At 56.1% G+C, this 24,402-nt stretch overlaps 1 protein-coding gene across 1 annotated transcript in view; it reads right to left on the bottom strand.

Moving 5' to 3' along the window:
* The window catches only part of OSBPL11 (oxysterol binding protein like 11), a 29,052-nt gene extending 9,497 nt beyond the window's left edge, over positions 1-19,555 (bottom strand). The window contains 7 exon segments of the mRNA XM_073635247.1: positions 341-662; positions 7,440-7,625; positions 7,797-7,838; positions 7,840-7,877; positions 9,499-9,674; positions 12,031-12,099; positions 19,349-19,555. Of these exon segments, the coding sequence (XP_073491348.1) occupies positions 341-662; positions 7,440-7,625; positions 7,797-7,838; positions 7,840-7,877; positions 9,499-9,674; positions 12,031-12,099; positions 19,349-19,464 (949 nt within the window). The 5' untranslated portion in view covers positions 19,465-19,555.
* Between the last annotated feature and the right edge of the window lie 4,847 nt (positions 19,556-24,402).

The raw sequence follows: 24,402 nt of genomic DNA, 5'->3' as shown, positions 1-24,402 counted from the left end.
CCAACATGGAGTTGCTCCCGCAATGGCCCATTATCATGGAGTTGCCCCCTTTTGTGACTATCTGGGAAGACTTTCCACAATTTGCAGTCAGGTATGAAGCAACTACTTGCACATGTCTGTATCAGCCTCCATGGACTAATGCCAAGCCATTCTGATGGGCTCCATGCTTCCTCTTGGCCCATCACTATAATGGTCTGCCCCACCCCACCCCACAGGCCAGCAGGAAGGGGCGGGCAAGCTTTGACACTGCCAGGGTATTTAGAGCTCTGGAGGTGACAGATGTCTATACCCAACAAAAGTTATGTGTTCTTCCATGTCACTGATGATCAACCCCCCCCACGATTCTGAGAATACTGCTCATTATACTGCCCACTCCCCGGATAATCAGGGTGTGCAGTCCATGGTACAGAACAATTTTCAGGCTGAACCTTGCATCCCAGACAGAGAAAGCTGTACTCACCCACTGGCAGTGTACTCTTGTGTAAGGCCGTGTGTTGCTGGTGCAGCATGTGGAAACAATCATTCAGGCAGTTCAGTGTGGCCATGGAAGTGGCTTTCAGCATGAGGAGGTCCTGGTCCAGAGCGCTCAACTGGCCACTAGGTGGCAGACCTTCAATGGTACGCATGAGGTCCCTCTGCTGATTCTCAGCCCGACTCATCATCTGGATTGGGGGGGGGAGAAGAGAGGGGAGCGAGAGAAAGGGGGAGAGAGCGTGAGGGGGGGAAAGAGAGAGAGAGAGCGTGAGGGGGGGGAAAGAGAGAGAGAGCGTGAGGGGGGGGAAAAGAGAGAGAGAGCGTGAGGGGGGAAAAGAGAGAGAGAGCGTGAGGGGGGGAAGAGAGAGAGAGCGTGAGGGGGGAAAAGAGAGAGAGAGCGTGAGGGGGGGAAAAGAGAGAGAGCGTGAGGGGGGGAAAGAGAGAGAGCGTGCGGGGGGGAAAAGAGAGAGAGCGTGAGGGGGGAAAAGAGAGAGAGCGTGAGGTGGGGGGGAAGAGAGAGAGCGTGAGGGGGAAAAGAGAGAGAGCGTGAAGGGGGGGAAGAGAGAGAGAGAGCGTGAGGGGGGAGAGAGAGAGCGCGTGAGGGGGGAGAGAGAGAGCGCGTGGAGGGGAGAGAGAGAGCGCGTGAGGGGAGAGAGAGAGCGCGTGGAGGGGAGAGAGAGAGCGCGTGGAGGGGAGAGAGAGAGCGCGTGGAGGGGAGAGAGAGAGCGCGTGGAGGGAGAGAGAGAGCGTGAAGGAGGGGGAGAGAGAGAGAGAGAGCGTGAGGGGGAGAGAGAGAGCGCGTGGAGGGGGAGAGAGAGAGCGCGTGGAGGGGAGAGAGAGAGCGCGTGGAGGGGGAGAGAGAGAGCGCGTGGAGGGGAGAGAGAGAGCGCGTGGAGGGGAGAGAGAGAGCGCTGGAGGGGAGAGAGAGAGCGCGTGGTGGAGGGGAGAGCGAGGAGGAGAGAGAGCGCGAGGTGGGGAGAGAGAGAGCGCGAGGTGGGGAAAAGAGAGAGAGAGAGCGTGAGGTGGGGAAAAGAGAGAGAGAGAGAGCGTGAGGTGGGGAAAAGAGAGAGAGCGTGAGGTGGGAACAGAGAGAGAGCGTGAGGTGGGGAACAGAGAGAGAGCGTGAGGTGGGGGATGAGAGAGAGAGCGTGAAGGGGGGAGAGAGAGAGAGCGTGAGGGGGGAGAGAGAGAGAGCGTGAGGGGGGGAGAGAGAGAGAGAGAGCGTGAGGGGGGGGGAGAGAGAGCATGAGAGAGAGCGAGGGGGAGAGAGAGCGAGGGGGGGAGAGAGAGAGCGCGAGGGGGGAGAGAGAGAGAGAGAGCGCGAGGGGGGAGAGAGAGAGAGAGAGCGCGAGGGGGGAGAGAGAGAGAGAGAGCGCGAGGGGGGAGGGAGAGAGAGAGAGCGCGAGGGGGGAGGGAGAGAGAGAGCGCGAGGGGGGAGAGAGAGAGAGCGCGAGGGGGGAGAGAGAGAGAGAGCGCGAGGGGGGAGAGAGAGAGAGAGAGCGCGAGGGGGAGAGAGAGAGAGAGAGCGCGAGGGGGGAGAGAGAGAGAGAGCGCGAGGGGGGAGAGAGAGAGAGAGCGCGAGGGGGGAGAGAGAGAGAGAGCGTGAAGGGGGGGATGAGAGAGAGAGCGTGAGGGGGGGAGAGAGAGAGAGAGAGAGCGTGAGGGGGGGGAGAGAGAGCGTGAGAGAGAGCGAGGGGGAGAGAGAGCGAGGGGGGGAGAGAGAGAGCGCGAGGGGGGAGAGAGAGAGAGAGAGCGCGAGGGGGGAGAGAGAGAGAGCGCGAGGGGGGAGGAGAGAGAGAGCGCGAGGGGGGAGAGAGAGAGAGAGCGCGAGGGGGAGAGAGAGAGAGAGCGCGAGGGGGGAGAGAGAGAGAGAGCGCGAGGGGGGAGAGAGAGAGAGAGCGCGAGGGGGGAGAGAGAGAGAGAGCGCGAGGGGGGAGAGAGAGAGAGAGCGCGAGGGGGGAGAGAGAGAGAGAGCGCGAGGGGGGGAGAGAGAGAGAGCGCGAGGGGGGGAGAGAGAGAGAGCGCGAGGGGGGGAGAGAGAGAGAGCGCGAGGGGGGAAGAGAGAGAGCGCGAGGGGGGGAGAGAGAGAGCGCGAGGGGGGAGAGAGAGAGCGCGAGGGGAGAGAGAGAGCGCGAGGGGGAGAGAGAGAGCGCGAGGGGGGAGAGAGAGCGCGAGGGGGAGAGAGAGAGCGCGAGGGGGAGAGAAGAGAGAGAGCGAGGGGGAGAGAGAGAGAGAGCGAGGGGGAGAGAGAGAGCGAGAGCGTGAGGGGGAGAGAGCGTGAGGGGGGAGAGAGGGAAAGCGTGAGGGGGGGGAGAGAGAGTGAGGAGGGGGGGAGAGAGAGTGAGGAGGGGGGGAGAGAGCGGTGAGGAGGGGGAGAGAGCGTGAGGGGGGGATGAGGAGCGTGGGAGGGGAGATAGGTGAGGGGGAGAGAGCGTGAGGGGGGGAGAGAGCGTGAGGGGGGGGAGAGAGAGCGTGAGGGGGGGAGAGAGAGCGTGAGGGGGGAGAGAGAGCGTGAGGGGGGGAGAGAGAGCGTGAGGGGGAGAGAGGAGCTGTGAGGGGGGGAGAGAGCGTGAGGGGGGGAGAGAGAGAGAGCGCGTGAGGGGGGGAGAGAGAGCGCGTGAGGGGGGGAGAGAGAGCGCGTGAGGGGGGGAGAGAGAGCGCGCGCGAGGGGGGGGAGAGAGAGCGCGCGCGAGGGGGGGAGAGAGAGCGCGCGCGAGGGGGGGAGAGAGAGAGAGCGCGAGGGGGGAGAGAGAGAGAGCGCGAGGGGGGGGAGAGAGAGAGAGCGCGAGGGGGGGAGAGAGAGAGCGCGAGGGGGGGAGAGAGAGAGAGCGCGAGGGGGGGAGAGAGAGAGAGCGCGAGGGGGGGAGAGAGAGAGCGCGAGGGGGGAGAGAGAGAGCGCGAGGGGGAGAGAGAGAGCGCGAGGGGGAGAGAGAGAGCGCGAGGGGGAGAGAGAGAGCGCGAGGGGGAGAGAGAGAGAGAGCGAGGGGGAGAGAGAGAGAGAGCGAGGGGGAGAGAGAGAGCGAGAGCGTGAGGGGATGAGAGCGTGAGGGGGAGAGAGGGAAAGCGTGAGGGGGGGGAGAGAGAGTGAGGAGGGGGGGAGAGAGAGTGAGGAGGGGGGGAGAGAGCCGTGAGGAGGGGGAGAGAGCGTGAGGGGGGGAGAGAGCGTGAGGAGGGGGAGAGAGCGTGAGGGGGGGAGAGAGCGTGAGGGGGGGAGAGAGAGCGTGAGGGGGGGAGAGAGAGCGTGAGGGGGGGAGAGAGAGCGTGAGGGGGGGAGAGAGAGCGTGAGGGGGGGAGAGAGAGCGTGAGGGGGAGAGAGAGCGTGAGGGGGGGAGAGAGCGTGAGGGGGGGAGAGAGAGAGAGCGCGTGAGGGGGGGAGAGAGAGCGCGTGAGGGGGGGAGAGAGAGCGCGTGAGGGGGGGAGAGAGAGCGCGCGCGAGGGGGGGAGAGAGAGCGCGCGCGAGGGGGGGAGAGAGAGAGCGCGCGCGCGAGGGGGGGAGAGAGAGCGCGCGCGCGAGGGGGGGAGAGAGAGCGCGCGCGCGAGGGGGGGAGAGAGAGCGCGCGCGCGAGGGGGGGAGAGAGAGCGCGCGCGCGAGGGGGGGAGAGAGAGCGCGCGCGAGGGGGGAGAGAGAGCGCGCGCGAGGGGGGGAGAGAGAGCGCGCGCGAGGGGGGGGAGAGAGAGCGCGCGCGAGGGGGGGGGAGAGAGAGCGCGCGAGGGGGGGAGAGAGAGCGCGCGAGGGGGGGAGAGAGAGCGCGCGAGGGGGGGGAGAGAGCGCGCGAGGGGGGGGAGAGAGCGCGCGAGGGGGGGGGAGAGAGCGCGCGAGGGGGGGGGAGAGAGAGCGCGGGGGGGGGAGAGAGCGCGCGCGAGGGGGGGGAGAGAGCGCGCGCGAGGGGGGAGAGAGAGAGAGCGCGCGCGCGAGGGGGGAGAGAGAGAGCGCGCGCGAGGGGGGGAGAGAGAGAGCGCGCGCGAGGGGGGAGAGAGAGAGCGCGCGCGAGGGGGGGAGAGAGAGAGAGCGCGCGCGAGGGGGGAGAGAGAGAGAGAGCGCGCGAGGGGGGAGAGAGAGAGCGCGCGCGAGGGGGGGAGAGAGCGCGCGCGAGGGGGGGGAGAGAGCGCGCGCGAGGGGGGGAGAGAGCGCGCGCGAGGGGGGGGAGAGAGAGCGCGCGCGAGGGGGGGGAGAGAGCGCGCGAGGGGGGGGGGGAGAGAGAGCGCGCGCGAGGGGGGGAGAGAGAGCGCGCGCGAGGGGGGAGAGAGAGAGAGCGCGCGAGGGGGAGAGAGAGAGAGCGCGCGAGGGGGAGAGAGAGCGCGCGAGGGGGGAGAGAGAGAGCGCGCGGGGGAGAGAGAGCGCGAGGGGGGAGAGAGAGAGCGCAGCGCGCGAGGGGGGAGAGAGAGAGACGCGCGCGAGGGGGGAGAGAGAGAGAGCGCGCGCGAGGGGGGAGAGAGAGAGAGCTGCGCGCGAGGGGGGAGAGAGAGAGAGCGCGCGCGAGGGGGGAGAGAGAGAGAGCGCGCGCGCGAGGGGGGAGAGAGAGAGAGCGCGCGCGCGAGGGGGGGAGAGAGAGAGCGCGCGCGAGGGGGGAGAGAGAGCGCGCGCGAGGGGGGAGAGAGAGCGCGCGCGAGGGGGGAGAGAGAGAGCGCGCGCGAGGGGGGAGAGAGAGAGCCGCGCGCGAGGGGGGAGAGAGAAGAGCGCGCGCGAGGGGGGAGAGAGAGAGCGCGCGCGAGGGGGGAGAGAGAGAGCGCGCGCGAGGGGGGAGAGGAGAGAGCAGCCGCGCGCGAGGGGGGGAGAGAGAGAGCGCGCGCGAGGGGGGAGAGAGAGAGCGCGCGCGAGGGGGGAGAGAGAGCGCAGCGCGCGAGGGGAGAGAGAGCGCGCGCGCGAGGGGGAGAGCGCGCGCGCGCGAGGGGGGAGAGAGAGAGCGCGCGCGAGGGGAGAGAGAGCGCGCGCGCGAGGGGAGAGAGCGCGCGCGCGCGAGGGGGGGAGAGAGAGAGCGCGCGCGAGGGGGGAGAGAGAGAGCGCGCGCGAGGGGGAGAGAGAGAGCGCGCGCGAGGGGGAGAGAGAGCGCGCGCGAGGGGGGAGAGAGAGAGAGCGCGCGAGGGGGGAGAGAGAGAGCGCGCGCGAGGGGGGAGAGAGAGAGCGCGCGCGAGGGGGGAGAGAGAGAGCGCGCGCGCGGAGGGGGGGAGAGAGAGCGCGCGCGAGGGGGGAGAGAGAAGAGAGCGCGCGCGAGGGGGGAGAGAGAGAGAGCGCGCGCGAGGGGGGAGAGACGAGAGAGCGCGACGCGAGGGGAGAGAGGAGAGAGCGCGCGCGAGGGGGGAGAGAGAGAGAGCGCTGCGCGAGGGGGAGAGAGAGAGCGCGCGCGCGAGGGGAGAGAGAGAGCGCGCGCGCGAGGGGGGAGAGAGAGAGAGCGCAGCGCGCGAGGGGGGGAGAGAGAGAGAGCTGCGCGCGAGGGGGGAGAGAGAGACGCGCGCGCGAGGGGGGAGAGAGAGAGCGCTGCGCGCGAGGGGGGAGAGAGAGAGCGCGCGCGAGGGGGGAGAGAGAGAGCGCGCGAGGGGGGAGAGAGAGCGCGCGAGGGGGGGAGAGAGAGCGCGCGAGGGGGGAGAGAGAGCGCGCGAGGGGGGAGAGAGAGCGCGCGAGGGGGGAGAGAGAGCGCGCGAGGGGGGGAGAGAGAGCGCGCGAGGGGGGAGAGAGAGAGCGCGCGAGGGGGGAGAGAGAGAGCGCGCGAGGGGGGAGAGAGAGCGCGCGCGAGGGGGGGAGAGAGAGCGCGCGAGGGGGGAGAGAGAGCGCGCGAGGGGGAGAGAGAGCGCGCGAGGGGGGAGAGAGAGCGCGCGAGGGGGGGGGAGAGAGAGCGCGCGAGGGGGGGGAGAGAGAGCGCGCGAGGGGGGAGAGAGAGAGAGCGCGCGAGGGGGAGAGAGAGCGCGCGAGGGGGGAGAGAGAGCGCGCGAGGGGGGAGAGAGAGCGCGCGAGGGGGGGAGAGAGAGCGCGCGAGGGGGGAGAGAGAGCGCGCGAGGGGGGAGAGAGAGCGCGCGAGGGGGGAGAGAGCGAGCGCGTGAGGGGGGAAGAGAGCGAGCGCGTGAGGGGGAGAGAGCGAGCGTGTGAGGGGGGAGAAAGAGAGCGCGTAAGGGGGAGAGAGAGAGAGCGCGCGCGCATGGGGCAGAGTGAGGGAGAGAAGACGCGCGGAAAGAAAGATAGAGAGAGGGAAGGGGAGAGAGAGAAAGGAAGAAGAGAGGAGAACGGAGAAGAGAAGAGAACGGAGAAGAGAAGGCACGCGTCAGTCCAGCTCTGATTTTTGGGTGACCGTCACATACATGGACTATAGGAGGCCACACAGCATATTTGATAAATCATTCCTTTGCATTGCGGAGGGCCCCTGACTGCAGACATATCCAGTAAATCGCAGCGGATCGCACACACAAATATCCTGAGGAGCTGCGCAGCCCTCATCAAACGTCCCTATGAAGTAGCTGTGGGACTTTTCTTCTAGTTGTGGATGGATGAAGGGATGGTTATACCGCCCGGTGGGGGGGGGAGGGGGGGGGGGGCATTATGTGTATTTGCTGTCTGTGTCCCCTCTACACGCCTGTCAGGGCACGCTGTGGGCCCGCGTATGATATACATCTGCCCCCCTCACCGCTCGGTATATTTCTAGGTCAGTATGGAGGGGGTCCGATTACCGGATCACTCTGCGCCTCCGCGGACAATCAGTCTCATCACGTCTACATTACACATTTTCACATACACTCTGTAAGGGATCTCCGGGGTGAGATCGGGTGGCCGAGGCGGGGGGCCACTTTCCGGACACGACCAGCACCGCGCTCACGGCTCTTCACCATTCAGGTCATCATTTCACATTCTCTACACAGAAAACTCTCTGAACTTCCTGAACGTTTCCCACCACCGACCTTCATCTCAGTCATAATATATCAAATGCATCATATCAGGAAAGCGGGGGAGGGGGGGACACCAGGGAGGGGTCACTCACCTCTCTGACCTCTCCTAGGTGGTCTGGCTGTAAAGACTGCGCCTTGCGGTTGGCGGGCAGCGCTCGGTGATGGCTGATGTTGAAGAAGGACGCGGCGTTCTGACTGGCCCGCCGCTGGGAGCCCGGAGAGGTACCGCTGCCCTGAGAGGCCAAAGAGAAGCTGCGGGACTTCAGAGGAGGGTTATTCTGCCAATCAGAAGGAAGAGGAGAGTGAGGACTAACATGAATGAAGACAATGGAGGACGGTAACCAATCAGCAATGACTTGGAGGCGGGTATGAAGGACACTCTGATAGGCCACATACATTGGTAGGCGACGCCCCCGATTGTGTATATCCTACCCCCCCTCCCCCCTTACCTTTCCGATGGCCTCTGTGTGGTGCTGGGTACAGATCTGCAGCCCGGCTCACCCAGTGCTGGCGCTCCTTGGCATCACTGGCTGAGAGGAGAGAATGGAAGGTCAGTCATGATTGGTGTAGAGAACAGACAGACAGACATGGCAGTTACAGCCCAACACCGGACAGCTTCACTTAAAAGGTGACCTCAAAAAAACATACAGGGGTTTACAAGCAGGTGACAGGTAGTGATGTCCCTTCCTTGGACAGGAGAGGGGGCGGCACTTACTGGAACTGATCCCCTTTATTATTCTACTGCAGCAGCTGAAATCCGGCTTCTCCTCCTCTCCTTCGATCTGCATTCAGCTGCTGCAGGAGGTAAATAAAAGGGGATCGGTTCCAGTAAATGCCACCACTCCGGACCAGGTTCCCCTTCCTTCTGCAGGCCGGGCCCCCCCCTGGTCCCTCCCCTGAGCCCTCCCCGGTCCCTCTCCTGTGCCCCCCCCGCAGCACTGCCGGCTTTCCTCCTGCTGGCTGCTGCAGGGGATCGTTTCAGGGTGGAAAGCGGGGGGGGGGGTGGGGGGCCCCAGTAAGTATGTTATTTACAGGTCCCTTCCTTTTCTGAATGATCACAGTGAGTGATCGGCACCGGTTCCTTATTGTGTTCATATATATCCGAAGCATAGTAAAACTGTGTATTACTATGCTTCAAGTGATATTAATAGGCAACATTTTTCCTAAGAATAACAAACTATACTTAGCGGCTCTGTAATGGCTTTGCACAAAGCAGCCCCGGATCCTCCTCTTCTCGCCCCCCTCCCCCCCCCCCCGAGAGTGCCCCCCATAGAAGCTGCTCCACACGGGGGCACTCGTCCACGTTTGATCCCATACTGGGATGTTTGGAGTCTTCTATTCAGACACACAACCTGGCTCAGCCCAGCCCCCCCCCCCACAACCCCCCCCACTCACAGGTCTTGACTGACAGCAACAGGAGCCAATGGCCAAGCCTGTGAGTGCCGGGAGAGGGGAGGAGAGCTGCTGCAGATGTGGTGCACAGTGCTGGACCGAGGTCAGGTTCAGGTGAGTATTCGGGGGGGGGGGGGGGGGGAGTATTTTTTACCCTAATGCAGAGAATGCATCACTTCCGGAACGCCCCATAGCGGATATACTGCTACAGGACGGCCGGACTGTGCAGAATCATAATATATATATATATATATATATGTAGATAGATATAGACGTGATTCTGCACTTCAGCCCAGAAAAAATCCAGTATATATCACATAGTTTGTAGAGGCTATAACCTGGATAAACCAATCAATAGACACTTATTGGGATTTTGTTTTTACTAAAAACATGTAGCAGAACACTTATTGGCCTAAACAAGGTGTGAAGGGGCCCAGAGGGCCCGGAGGATGTGACATCTGCCAGGAGCCCACAGCTTCCATATTCATATCAGTAGTGGAGCTTCCATTATCAGATGTGGGCGGAGCATCACCCGCACATCCTGCCCAACTAAAGCCGACACGGCTCAGCGCTGCCAAATAACGTCCAGCAGCTCAATGATTGGACGAGATGTCACGGCACGCAATACGGCCCAAAACTTCAGAGTAAGAGAGAATTGTCGCTGCTTCCTCTGAGGTCAATGAAAGCTGCTGTCTTGTGTATGTTTATAATAAGCGGTCCACTAGGTGGCGCTCCTATGTGGCCCCTCAGACGCCTCACCTCTCAGTTTGTAGAGCTCTCCGCTGGCTGCGTTCACAGAGAAGGTGTGAGAGTCCTCATCGCTGGGGGAGATGACGGCCCCCGCCAGCTGCACCGTACCCCTCGCCTTCTGATTCTTAGACTGCTCATTGACAAAGTACTCCAGCAGGCCGGCCTCATTGTTCAGGACAAAAAAACTGCAAAAAAAAAAAAAACAAAAACAAAAAAAAAAACAAACATACAAAAGGAAAAAAGTTACAGGTTTGGTGTATGACATCATCATATGACACCACATGGCATCGGGGCTCAGTGTGACATCATCATATGACACCACATGGCATCGGGGCTCAGTGTGACATCATCATATGACACCACATGGCATCGGGGCTCAGTGTGACATCATCATATGACACCACATGCATCGGGGCTCAGTGTGACATCATCATATGACACCACATGGCATCGGGGCTCAGTGTGACATCATCATATGACACCACATGGCATCAGGCTCAGTGTATGACATTGTTGCCATATGACATCACACAGCACCGGTCTCGTTATATTACATCATTGATGACATCACACAGCATCGGTCTTGTTATATTACATCATTGATGACATCACAAAGCACTCGTCTCGTTATATTACATCATTGATGACATCACAGAGCACTCGTCTCGTTATATTACATCATTGATGACATCACACAGCACCGGTCTCGTTATATTACACTATTGATGACACCACACAGCACCGGTCTTGTTATATTACACCATTGATGACATCACACAGCACCGGTCTTGTTATATTACACCATTGATGACATCACACAGCACCGGTCTTGTTATATTACACCATTGATGACACCACACAGCACCGGTCTTGTTATATTACACCATTGATGACATCACACAGCACCGGTCTTGTTATATTACACCATTGATGACATCACACAGCATCGGTCTTGTTATATTACATCATTGATGACATCACAAAGCACTCGTCTCGTTATATTACATCATTGATGACATCACAGAGCACTCGTCTCGTTATATTACATCATTGATGACATCACACAGCACCGGTCTCGTTATATTACACTATTGATGACACCACACAGCACCGGTCTTGTTATATTACACCATTGATGACATCACACAGCACCGGTCTTGTTATATTACACCATTGATGACACCACACAGCACCGGTCTTGTTATATTACACCATTGATGACATCACACAGCACCGGTCTTGTTATATTACACCATTGATGACATCACACAGCACCGGTCTTGTTATATTACACCATTGATGACACCACACAGCACCGGTCTTGTTATATTACACCATTGATGACATCACACAGCACCGGTCTTGTTATATTACACCATTGATGACATCACACAGCACCGGTCTCGTTATATTACACTATTGATGACATCACACAGCACCGGTCTCGTTATATTACGATCGCAGTGCATATATTAGTGACAGAAGATCAGATCTGATCGCAGTGCTCGGATACTGAAAACTTCCACAAGGAGGAGGAGCCTTTCCGGGGAAAACATTCTGAATATCGGACATTCCTGAACTCCAGAGTCATGGCGTGTAATACCCAGAATCCTCGGCGTGCTTCAAAACTCCGCCCCCCTGCTGATTGATACAGAGATCTGCATACCTGGTCATAGCTCACCTTTCAGGGAGGCCCAATGTCTTTTCTGGGTGACATTCAGTGGTGTGTGCAATGCTCGCTGACATCGTATACATGGGGCCCCATACAGCCTACCTAACAGGGCCCCCCCCCCCCCGCGCCAAAAGTCACGGAGGACAAAGATTTAGTCCCTTTCTCTACAACTTTAGCTGCACAGATGAACGAATAAACAGGAAGCGCTCTGAGCCTTCCACGCTCTTTCAGAAACTGAAGCATAGTAAAATACAGTTTACTATGCTTCACTGATGAACGAATACAGGAGTGATTGATCGCTCACTGCAATCATTCAGGAAAGGAAAGGGGCCAGAAAATGACATATTTACCGGCCCCTTGCCCCGCTCTCCATCCCGGAACATCCCCCTGTGTGCCCACAGGAGCTGCTGGCGGGAGAGGAGAGGCAGGAAACCGGGAGTGTTACGGGGGGGGGGGGGGGGGGGGGGGGGGGGGAGGGCACATGGGGGGCACCAACATCAGATGGAAGAGGCACATGTGCGAGAACCAATCCCCCTGCAGTGCAGCCGGAGGGGGAAGGAGGAGGAGAAGCTGGCAGCGCTGCAGGGGGATTGGTTCTTCCACATGCGCCACTTTCATCTGTGTTCACAACAAGACAAGTACAGCCGGCCCTCCATCTCAGCAAGTGCCGGGCCCAGTACAGGAGTGCTGACTGTACTGCCTTATCAATAGCCCTGAGGATACCCTACAGGAGATCTGAACATACTGCACACCTCGCTGGGACCTGTAGTGCCACTCAGAACCAAACATCCCATTCTAATAATCCCCCCCATTACTCAGTAGGAATGGACTGGAAATCTATGAGAAGAGCGCCCACTGCTGGAACTTACCGGAACTGCCAGCCAGTCACCAAATTGGTGTATTTCATGAGATAGCCACAGATGTTCTCCATGTGATCACTGCAAGAAAGAATCATCCGTCAGAGAAGAGAAGTCACATCCCATTCCATATATCCACCCTTCTTATATGACATCATTACCCCATACATCATCACACAGCACTCTGCTCAATATATATGACATCACCGCTCTGACATCACACAGCACTCTGCTCATTATATATGACATCACCACTATATGACATCACACAGCACTCTGCTCATTATATATGACATCATCGCTATGACATCACACAGCACTCTGCTCGATATATATGACATCACACAGCACTCTGCTCATGATATATGACATCACACAGCACAGTGCTCATTATATATATGACATCACACAGCACTCTGCTCATGATATATGACATCACACAGCACAGTGCTCATTATATATATGACATCACACAGCACAGTGCTCATTATATATATATGACATCACACAGCACTCTGCTCATTATATATGACATCACACAGCACAGTGCTCATATATATATATATATATATATATATATATATATATATATATATGAATGACATCACACAGCACTCTGCTCATTATATATGACATCACACAGCACAGTGCTCATTATATATATGACATCACACAGCACAGTGCTCATTATATATATATATATATATATATATATATATATATATATATATATATATATGACATCACACAGCACTCTGCTCATTATATATATATGACATCACACAGCACAGTGCTCATTATATATATATGACATCACACAGCACAGTGCTCATTATATATATATGACATCACACAGCACAGTGCTCATTATATATATATGACATCACACAGCACAGTGCTCATTATATATATATGACATCACACACCATGGTGCTCATTATATATGACATCACACAGCACAGTGCTCATTATATATGACATCACACAGCACTGTGCTCCATATTAAATCACTGTAATATGACATCACACAGCACCGGGCTCTGTAGATCACATGATTGTCACTTGAAATCATCGCGCCCGGCTAGAGCTGCACGATTCTGGCTAAAATTAGAATCACAATTTTTTTTTCTGAGAATAAAGATCACGATTCTCTCGGTGTAACATCTTTCACATCATACAAAAAAAATTAGGGCAAACTTTACTGCTTCGTTTTTTTTGTTTTTTTTTTAATTCATTAAAGAATATTTTTTCCAAAAATACTTGCGCTGGGGGAGGTCCACTATTTTGATCGTCCTACTTCTGCGGCACAAGGGCTGGATCGGGAGGATAGAGCACTTTGAGCTGCTAGGTCGCAACACCCGGCTTCTACTTGAAATATAGCTACCCTATGAAAAAGGAAAGGGGGCTCCAGTGCCCCCATAGGAATCTGCTGGCTGAGGAGGGAGGGGCCAGGAGCAGCGAAGAGGGACCCAAGAAGAGGAGGATCCGGGCTGCTCTATGCAAAACCAATACAGAGGAGGGAAGTATAACATATTCGTTATTTTAAAAATAACACGAGACTTTACAAATCACTTCAAGTGATTAAACTGCCCTCATCTACAGACCAAAGTTCTTCTCTTTGATCTAAAAGAAGGAAATGTTACAATGTTTCTCTTTATCTTGCTTGAGCTACTTTGTGATAAACTTGGCAGACTTCCTGTTTTGTTTTTCTTTTTTGACAGCGGTCAGCTATGAACAGAGAACTCTCTGCACTGAATAAGGAAATGCTGGGTTAAGGTCGGGAGGGTTGAATCGAGATCGCAATTTTTTTAATGAATAATCGTGCAGCTATACACCTGGCCAGTCCAAAATTTAAACCTAAACTCCGGGGCACAAAAAACATTTGTGTAAATAAATTTCTCAAGAGCCACAAAGGATCTAAACCCACTTTGTGAGCACCTAATGCCTTTGCAAACCCAGATATTACCTTGTAAATGTGACTTTTTTTGTGCTGTTTATAGTCTGTGCAGAGAACAAAGTTGTGGGAGGGGCAAAGCTGGCTCCACCCACCAGGGAAAAGTACAGGAGGGGCGGAGACCAGACCAGTCACCCTGCACAAGGAGAGAGAACAGTGCTGTGGGAGGGGCCTAGCAGGCTCCACCCACTACAGAAGGGGGCGGAGACCAGACCAGTCACCCTGCACAAGGAGAGAGAGAGGAGAGCTGTAGGAGGGGCCCAGCAGGCTCCACCATACTCATCCAAACCCCAAATGATAGGTGTGATTGGGGGGGGGGGGGTGGCCATTGCTAAGCTTGTGCCTAAAAATACTGATCACCTGGCTGTGACTGGCTTCTGACCCGGAACTATCAGGATGTAAATGGGGTCAGAATTCCCGATCTTTGTACTTCTTCTGGATCTTTGATGTGTTGAAGCCAAAACATTACCCTGGCAGCCAGACAACTGTCATTATTAAAGGGGCACCCCCCCCCCCCCACCATTCTCCATGGCAGATAAATACCCCCCACAGGTGAGTGACCTCCTCACATTGGGCCATGCATCCTACAAATCAGGAATCCAGGGACAGCGAGCCGGGAAATACGAGGACCGAACAGCGACTCCTCTACACCTGCTGCGAGGAAGGAAATCTCTATGGGAGGGGCCAAATCTCTTATTAAATTTTTACATTTCTCCCCGGAGTTCAGCTGTAAACACATTGAACCAAACCGCATCACATGACACGCCGCAGACACAATGATCACATGACACAGGGGGGAGGGGGACACACAGGGGTGTGTGATAATGATGTGGGGGGGGGGCACACAGGGGTGTGTGATAATGATGTGGGGGGGGCACACAGGGGGTGTGATAATGATGTGGGGGAGGCACACAGGGGTGTGTGATAATGATGTGGGGGGGGGGAGATAATGATGTGGGGGAGGCACACAGGGGTGTGTGATAATGATGTGGGGGGGGGGAGATAATGATGTGGGGGAGGCACACAGGGGTGTGTGATAATGATGTGGGGGAGGCACACAGGGGTGTGTGATAATGATGTGGGGGAGGCACACAGGGGTGTGTGATAATGATGTGGGGGGGGGGGGGACACACGGGGGGGGGTGATAATGATGTGGGGGGGGGGACACACGGGGGGGGGGTGATAATGATGTGGGAGGGACACACAGGGGGGGGTGATAATGATGTGGGAGGGACACACAGGGGGGTGTGATAATGATGGGGGGGCACACAGGGGGTGTGATAATGATGGGGGGGGCACACAGGGGGGTGTGATGTTGTGGGGGGGAGGGGGGAGACACAGGGGGGTGTGATAATGATGTGGGGAGGGACACAGGGGGGTGGGTGATAATGATGTGGGAGGGACACACAGGGGGGTGGGTGATAATGATGTGGGAGGGACACACAGGGGGGTGGGTGATAATGATGTGGGAGGGACACACAGGGGGGTGTGATAATGATGTGGGGGGGCACACAGGGGGGGTGATAATGATGTGGGGGGGGCACACAGGGGGGGGTGATAACGATGTGGGGGGGCACACAGGGGGGGTGATAACGATGTGGGAGGGACAAACAGGGGGGTGTGATAATGATGTAATGATGTGGGGGGCACACAGGGGGGTGTGATAATGATGTGGGGGGGAGGGGGACACACAGGGGGGGGTTGTGATAATGTGGGGGGCAGGGACACACACAAGGGGGGGTGATGATGTGGGGGGACACACAAGGGGGGGTGATAATGATGTGGGGGGCAGGGGGACACACAAGGGGGGGTGATAATGATGTGGGGGGGTGGGGGGACACACAAGGGGGGGTGATAATGATGTGGGGGTGGGGGGGACACACAGGGGGGGTGATAATGATGTGGGGGGTGGGGGGACACACAGGGGGTGTGATAATGATGTGGGGGGTGGGGGGACACACAAGGGGGGGGGGCACACAAGGGGGTGTGACCCCTCAGCCTTAAACTGCAGATGATAAAAGGAAGCAGGTCACAGCGACACCCAGTGGCACCCAGAAACACTGCCATACAACAGGGATGAATGGGAAGCACAGGCTGGTCACAATGGAGCTCAGTGACACCGCTGACCCCGTCACCAGAGAGGTTGTTTTCAGTCCCAATCCTGTGACCGGGAATTGTCCAGCCCCGGCCTACGCCGGCCATACATGGATCAAAATTTGACTGGCTCAGCAGGGACTGGCGGAGAACAGAGCAATCTAAATCACCTTACCCCACCCCCCCTCATCATTCTGTGCTCCGCCCAATTTATTTCAAATCAAATCTTAAATTTTGTAAAAGAAAAAAAAACAAATAATAAAACACACAGAACTGTTCTTGTTCCTCTCACCAACCAATCACGTGCCAAGACCAGAGATATGGAAGGAAATCTGGTTGTTAGGGAAACAAGAACAGTTCCACTTTCAGGCGCGTTCCTCAGGAAACATTCTGCTGAGGGTAATAACTGCCGCTGTTCAGCAGCTGGAAGATAAAGCGGAGTGACGCCTGAGAAGGGTCATGTGACCGATCATCAGCTGATGGATGTAAAATTTCCCCCAACCAATCAGAATTCCTCACTGCCAGCGGTTTAATATTTCCCCTCCGGTCTGGCCGGTGTCATAAATGATTAATGGCGCACCTCGCGCTCTGGACGCGGCCGGACCGGTCAGATAACGTGTTAAATATTAATGGAGTCTGCAGAGGTGGACAGAGCGACTCCTCCAACCCCAACCAATCAGAATCCAGGACACAATTCACAGGAGGACCTGTCAATATGAGAGGATGAAAACAGAGATACAATGTAACAAGAGCTCCCCCTATGGACAGTATGGGGGGGTTGTATACACTCACCCCCAGAGCACTCCGTATAGCCGGGTATAGGAGAGTTCTCCCCCAGAGCACTCCGTATAGCCGGGTAATGGAGAGTTCTCCCCCCAGAGCACTCCGCACACAGAGCCGGGTATAGAAGAGTTCTCCCCCCAGAGCACTCCGTATAGCCGGGTAATGGAGAGTTCTCCCCCCAGAGCACTCCACACACAGAGCCGGGTATAGAAGAGTTCTCCACACACAGACCCGGGTATAGGAGAGATCTCCCCCCAGAGCACTCCACACACAGAGCCGGGTATAGGAGAGATCTCCCCCCAGAGCACTCCACACACAGAGCCGGGTATAGGAGAGATCTCCCCCCAGAGCACTCCACACACAGAGCCGGGTATAGGAGAGTTCTCCACACACAGAGCCGGGTATAGGAGAGATCTCCCCCCCAGAGCACTCCACACACAGAGCCGGGTATAGGAGAGATCTCCCCCCAGAGCACTCCATGTGTGTTTTATTCTGAGGATCCAGAAGAAGAAACTGAAAGTGCTCTCCATACATAGGAGGCGGTCTGAGAGCTTCTGACTGGTTGTCGGGAGGAGGACACAATGTGTTTGCAGAGTATCTATGGACTCTTCATTATGTGACGGGGACACTCCGCTCCGTGTGACCTCCATGGTGTCACCTAAGTGTCATTCCTCCCGCCGATGGCAGACTGTGAGCCCTGAGTCACATGCAGAGTGAAGAGGACCGGTCATATCAACACCCTCTGTATGCACACAATGACCGCCTGCCGAGACCACACTTATGGTGTCTGATGTGTGGGCGGAGACAGGAAGGGAGCCAATAGGCTACAGTGGGGGAAAATAATGATTGTCTCTCCTGCAGATTGTGTAAGTTTTGCCCACTTACAAAGAAATGAAGGGTCTATCATTTTTATCATAGGTGCGACTTTGCCACATTGAGGGTCCAATGGACGGGGCCATGTATTGTAAGATCTTGGAGGAGAACCTTCTTCCCTCAGACAGAACACGGAAGATGGGTCATGGATGGGTCTTCCAGCATGACAACGACCCTAAACATACCGCCAAGGCAACAAAGGAGTGGCTCAAGAAGAAGCACATGAAGGTCATGGAGTGGTCTAGCCAGTCTCCAGACCTTAATCCTATAGAAAATGTATGGAGGAGCTGAAACTTCGAGTTGCCAAGAAACCTTCAGGATTTAGAGAAGATCTGTAAAGAAGACAAAATCCCTCCTGAGATGTGTGCAAACCTGATCACCAACTACAAGGAACGTCTGACCTCTGTGATCACCACCTACAAGAAACATCTGACCTCTGTGATCACCACCTACAAGAAACGTCTGACCTCTGTGATCACCACCTACAAGAAACATCTGACCTCTGTGATCACCACCTACAAGAAACGTCTGACCTCTGTGATCACCACCTACAAGAAACGTCTGACCTCTGTGATCACCACCTACAAGAAACGTCTGACCTCTGTGATCACCACCTACAAGGAACGTCTGACCTCTGTGATCACCAACTACAAGGAACGTCTGACCTCTGTGATCACCAACAAGGGTTTCTCCACCAACTACTAAGTCATGTTTTGCTTGGGGGTCAAATACTTATTTTACTTACTGAACTGCAACTCCATTTATAACATTTGTATCATGTGTTTACACATTTTGGTTGATATTCTGTCTCTATCATATAAAATACACCTATGATAAAAATTATAGACCCTTCATTTCTTTGTAAGTGGGCAAAACTTACACAATCTGCAGGGGAGACGATTTCCCCCCTCCCCCCCACTGTATATGTACAAATCAGAGGACCCTGTCCCTGGCACCGCCCCCTTTATTCATTGGATTTCAGGTCTGTCAATCACGGCGGCTCAGCATCACATGTGGGCGTTATCTATGCAAATACAGCCTGCCTAAGAACGCCCACTTCTACCAGACTGACACCCACCTATCAAGGCATTGTGAAATTTGCATAACTCCTCCCACTGCTTACATCAGGACTGGGGGCTCCTGGGAGGAGTACTGAGGACGGGGGGAGGGGCTGGGATGTTTTCAGGAAGATATGTACAGCCCCTGCTGGCCCCTCCCACCAGCCATGATCCGCCTGCATTGCATAGAGAAGCAATGATGAGAAATGATGTCAGCATCTTGTAACAGCTTTATTAATCCAGACAATTACGTAGGACTCTCCCGGCTGACGCGTTTCACCTCGGAGTGTCTGAGATCATCCTTCAGAGTTCATTGCAACTTTTTTTCCCAGCTTTATTTAAAATTTCACAAACTGACATTTGGTTCAGTACGGGTGGTGTGTACAATGGCGCTGACACTGATGTAGCAGAGTACAACACCGACCACATGTCAGGTACAGACAGACAACCAATCAGCATCCAGAGCCCCGGTCATCACACAGCAGATTCCCCCCTCCCCCTTTCTGGGGGCGGATCCAGTAACAGACACGACAGTGCGGTCTCCTGCCTCCCCTCCCCCCCTCCTCACCTGTACTGCCAGGCCTTGCTGACTCCCCGGGGGGGCCCTCGGTTGTTATGCGGACTGGGAGCCGCGTCCAGCTTGCCGTCACTATCGGAGGCCTTCATGGCGGCGTCACCCTGCATGGTGGGGGTCACCGGGGGAGCACTCTCTCTCCGGGGTCACTCCTCTGGTAGATACATCAGACGGCGGTCCCGATGGTGGTCACACTTCCTGAACACTTCCTGAGATCTGTGGTTGGGGGGGGACACAAGAGCTGACAGTCTGTGGGTGGGTCTCTATGTATGGTGCCGGGGGGGGGGGGGGGGGGGCAGATTCCTGCACTGGGTGGGCTATACAAAGAGAGAGAAGGGGGGCAGCATGTATAGAGAATACGGGGGTCACCGAGGGGTCAGAGGTGTATACAAGAGGGGGCACTATATGGTCATGTATTGGTGGGGGGGGTTCCTATAGAGGGAGGTATATAGAGGGGGGTGTGGGGGTCAGTATGTGGGGTGTCCGTATAAAAGGGGGGGGCAGTATGGGTATATTGATGGGGGGGAGCTTATACAGGGGTGGGGGGGCAGGTCTCCTATACGGGGGGGGGTGGTAAGTGGATGTGGGGTGTCTGTATAGAGGGGTATGTGGATGAGGTGTGCACCTCTCTCTGGGGGTCTTTAGATGGGGGTCTCTATATGTGGGGTGTACTTTGGGGTGTACTGTCTGGAGGTCTGTAGATGGGGGGGGGGGTCTCAGTATTTCGGGGGTTTTCCTCTCTCTAGGGGTATATAGAAGGGGGGGGGTCGCTATATTGGGGGTTCTCCTCTCTCTGGAGGTCTGTATTTGGGGGGGGGGTCTCTATATTGGGGGGCACCTCTCTCTGGAGGTATATAGATGGGGGTCTCAGTATTTTGGGGGTTCTTCTCTCTCTCTCTAGGGGTATATTGAAGGGGGGTCTCTATATTGGGGGTCTCAGTATTTTGGGGGTTCTCTCTCTCTAGGGGTATATAGATGGGGGGGTCTCTTTATTGGGGGGCACCTCTCTCTGTCTGGAGGTCTGTAGATGGGGGGTCTCTATATTCGGGGGGCACCTCTCTCTCTCTGGGGGTCTGTAGATGGGGGGGTCTCTATATTGGGGGGCACCTCTCTCTCTCTGGAGGTCTGTAGATGGGGGGTTTCTCCTCTCTCTGGAGGTCTGTAGATGGGGGGTTTCTCCTCTCTCTGGAGGTCTGTAGATGGGGGGGTCTCTATATTGGGGGGCACCTCTCTCTCTCTGGAGGTCTGTAGATGGGGGGGTTCTCCTCTCTCTGGAGGTCTGTAGATGGGGGGGGGTTCTCCTCTCTCTGGAGGTCTGTAGATGGGGGGGGTTCTCCTCTCTCTGGAGGTCTGTCTGTAGATGGGGGGGTTCTCCTCTCTCTGGAGGTCTGTAGATGGGGGTCTCTATATTGGGGGGCACCTCTCTCTCTCTGGAGGTCTGTAGATGGGGGGGTTCTCCTCTCTCTGGAGGTCTGTAGATGGGGGGTTCTCCTCTCTCTGGAGGTCTGTAGATGGGGGGTCTCTATATTCGGGGGGCACCTCTCTCTCTGGAGGTCTGTAGATGGGGGGGCACCTCTCTCTCTCTGGAGGTCTGTAGATGGGGGGGCACCTCTCTCTCTCTGGAGGTCTGTAGATGGAGGGGGGTTCTCCTCTCTCTGGAGGTCTGTAGATGGGGGGGGGTTCTCCTCTCTCTGGAGGTCTGTAGATGGGGGTCTCTATATTGGGGGGGCACCTCTCTCTCTCTAGGGGTATATAGATGGGGGTCTCTATATTGGGGGTTCTCCTCTCTCTCTGGAGGTCTGTAGATGGGGGGTCTTTATATTCGGGGGGCACCTCTCTCTCTGGAGGTCTGTAGATGGGGCACCCCTCTCTCTCTGGAGGTCTGTAGATGGGGGGCACCTCTCTCTCTCTGGAGGTCTGTAGATGGGGGGTCTCCGTATTTTGGGGGGTCTCCTCTCTCTCTCAGGCTCGGTGTTTCTCCCCCGCTCTCTCCATGTCTCCTCCTCGGCTTCCCCCAGGATGGGCCACAGCTCCTCCGTCACTTCCGGGTCACGGGTCGCCAGCGACGAGGCCATGGAAGACGCCATGTTGGTTCCTGGCAGATTTTGCCAGTCGGTGGGCGGAGCCTGTGAGGAGCGAATTCCCCTATCAGTGATTGGTGCAGAGCTCCCCAGGGGGAGGGGAAAAGGATCAGATTTATAATAAACAGAGAGAGGGACCTGGGATATGGAGGGCCCAGAAAATGGGGGACATGGAATATCAGGGACCTGGAATTTAGGGGAATCAGGGGGCCCAGAATATGGGGGACCTGGAATTTGGAGGGCCCAGAGTATGAGGGATATGGTATGTGGGGAACCTGAAATATTGGGGATCCCACCAAATATGGGGGTGACACACATTCGGGGATGATGATGGAGATTCATCCGGACTGTCATGTTCATCCTCTACACTGAGCGCACACTGTACAATTCTCAGCCAACTTCAATCCACCCCAACCATAAAATGAGAGAATCACCGATATCCCCCCACAGACCCCTCCATATTTCCTCTAGAATATGGGGCACCTGAAATATGTAGGGTCTGGAATATGGGGGAACTGGAATTCCGGAGGGCCGGAATATGGAGGACCTGGAATATGGAGGGCCCAGAATATGGGGGACCTGGAATATGGAGGTCCTGGAATATAAGGGACGTGGAATATGGAGGTCCCGAAATATGGGGGACCTGGAATATGGAGGGCCCAGAATATGGGGGACCTGGAATATGGAGGTCCTGGAATATAGGGGACCTGGAATATGGAGGGGCCCAAATATGGGGGAACTTGAATTCCGGAGGGCCGGAATATGGAGGACCCAGAATATGGAGGGGTCTGAATATGGGGGACCTGGAATATAGGGGACCTGGAATATGGAGGGCCCTGAATATGGGGGACCTGGAATATAGGGGACCTGGACTATGGAGGGCCTGGAATATAGGGGACCTGGAATATGGAGGTCCTGGAATATAGGGGACCTGGAATATGGGGGAACTGGAATTCCGGAGGGCCGGAATATGGAGGACCCGGAAAATAAGGCACCTGGCATATGGAGGACCTGGAATATGGAGGTCCCAAAATATAGGGGACCTGGAATATGGAGGGCCTGGAATATGGAGGTCCTGGAATATAGAAGACCTGGAATATGGAGGGCCCGGAATATGGGGGTCCTGGAATATAGAAGACCTGGACTATGGAGGGCCTGGAATATAGGGGACCTGGAATATGGAGGTCCTGGAATATAGGGGACCTGGAATATGGGGGAACTGGAATTCCGGAGGGCCGGAATATGGAGGACCCGGAAAATAAGGCACCTGGCATATGGAGGACCTGGAATATGGAGGTCCCAAAATATAGGGGACCTGGAATATGGAGGGCCTGGAATATGGAGGTCCTGGAATATAGAAGACCTGGAATATGGAGGGCCCGGAATATGGGGGACCTGGAATATGGAGGTCCTGGAATATAGGGGACCTGGAATATGGAGGGGCCCGAATATGGGGGAACTGGAATTCCGGAGGCCCGGAATATGGAGGACCCAGAATATGGAGGGGCCGGAATATGGGGGACCTGGAATATGGAGTGGCTGGAATATGGGGGAACTGGAATTCCGGAGGGCCGGAATATGGAGGACCCGGAATATAAGGGACCTGGAATATGGAGGACCTGGAATATGGAGGTCCTGAAATATAGGGGACCTGGAATATGGAGGGCCCGGAATATGGGGGTTCTGGAATATGGAGGTCCTGGAATATAGGGGACCTGGAATATGGAGGGCCTGGAATATGGGGGACCTGGAATATGGAGGTCCTGGAATATAGGGGACCTCGAATATGGGGGAACTGGAATTCCGGAGGGCCGAAATATGGGGGACCTGGAATATGGAGGTTCGGAATTTGGAGGGGCTGGAATATGGGGGGACGTGGAATATGGAGGTCCCAAAATATGGAGGGGCTGGAATATGAAGGACCTGGAATATGGAACGCCCAGACTATGGAGGGCCCGGAATATGGAGGGCCTGGAAAATGGAGGAATTGGAATATGGGGAACCTGGAATATGGGTAGCCTGGAATATGGAGGGGCTGGAATATGAGGGACGTGGAATATGGAGGTCCCGGAATATGGAGGGGCCGGAATATGAAGGACCTGGAATATGGAGGACTTGGAATATGGGGGACACGGAATATGGAGGGCCTGGAATATGGAGGACTTGGAGTATGGGGGACCTGGAATATGGATAGCCCGGAATATGGAGGGCCTGGAATATGGAGGACTTGGAATATGGGGGACACGGAATATGGAGGGCCTGGAATATGGAGGACTTGGAGTATGGGGGACCTGGAATATGGATAGCCCGGAATATGGAGGTCTTGGAATATGGGGGACCTGGAAAATGGAGGACCTGGAATATGTAGGGCCCAGGATATAGGGGAACTGGAATATGGAGGGCCCAGAATATAGGGGACCTGGAATTCTGGAGGGCACGGAATAAGGAGGGCCTGGAATATGAGGGGCCTGGATTATGGGGGAACTGGACTTTGGAGGGCCTGGATTATGGGGGACCTGGACTTTGGATGGCCTGGATTATGGGGGACATGAACTTTGGAGGGCCTGGATTATGGGGGACCTGGACTTTGGAGGGCCTGGATTATGGGGGACCTGGACTTTGGAGGGCCTGGATTTTGGGGGACCTGGACTTTGGAGGGCCTGAATTATGGGGGACCTGAACTTTGGAGGGCCTGGATTTTGGGGGACCTGGACTTTGGAGGGCCTGGATTATGGGGGACCTGGACTTTGGAGGGCCTGGATTATTGGGCTCCTGGTTTCTGGTCCAATATGATCAGCTGTAGAACACAAAATCCCGCAGAACTCCACCCACACCCAGGAATGGGAAGAATCTCCTGTATATGGGACAGAGCGCTCTCCAGAATATATCCTAACAATAGATACATTTGTATCCCAGATCTTTCCATTTGGATCTTTTATTGTACAGAAATATAGTAACACCAACCCC

The sequence above is a fragment of the Aquarana catesbeiana genome, linkage group LG06, assembly GCF_042186555.1.
Source record: "Aquarana catesbeiana isolate 2022-GZ linkage group LG06, ASM4218655v1, whole genome shotgun sequence".
In the NCBI taxonomy this organism is placed as follows: Eukaryota; Metazoa; Chordata; class Amphibia; order Anura; family Ranidae; genus Aquarana; species Aquarana catesbeiana.
The sequence above is the reverse complement of the archived record's forward strand: the minus strand, read 5'-3'. Positions and strand labels throughout refer to the sequence as shown.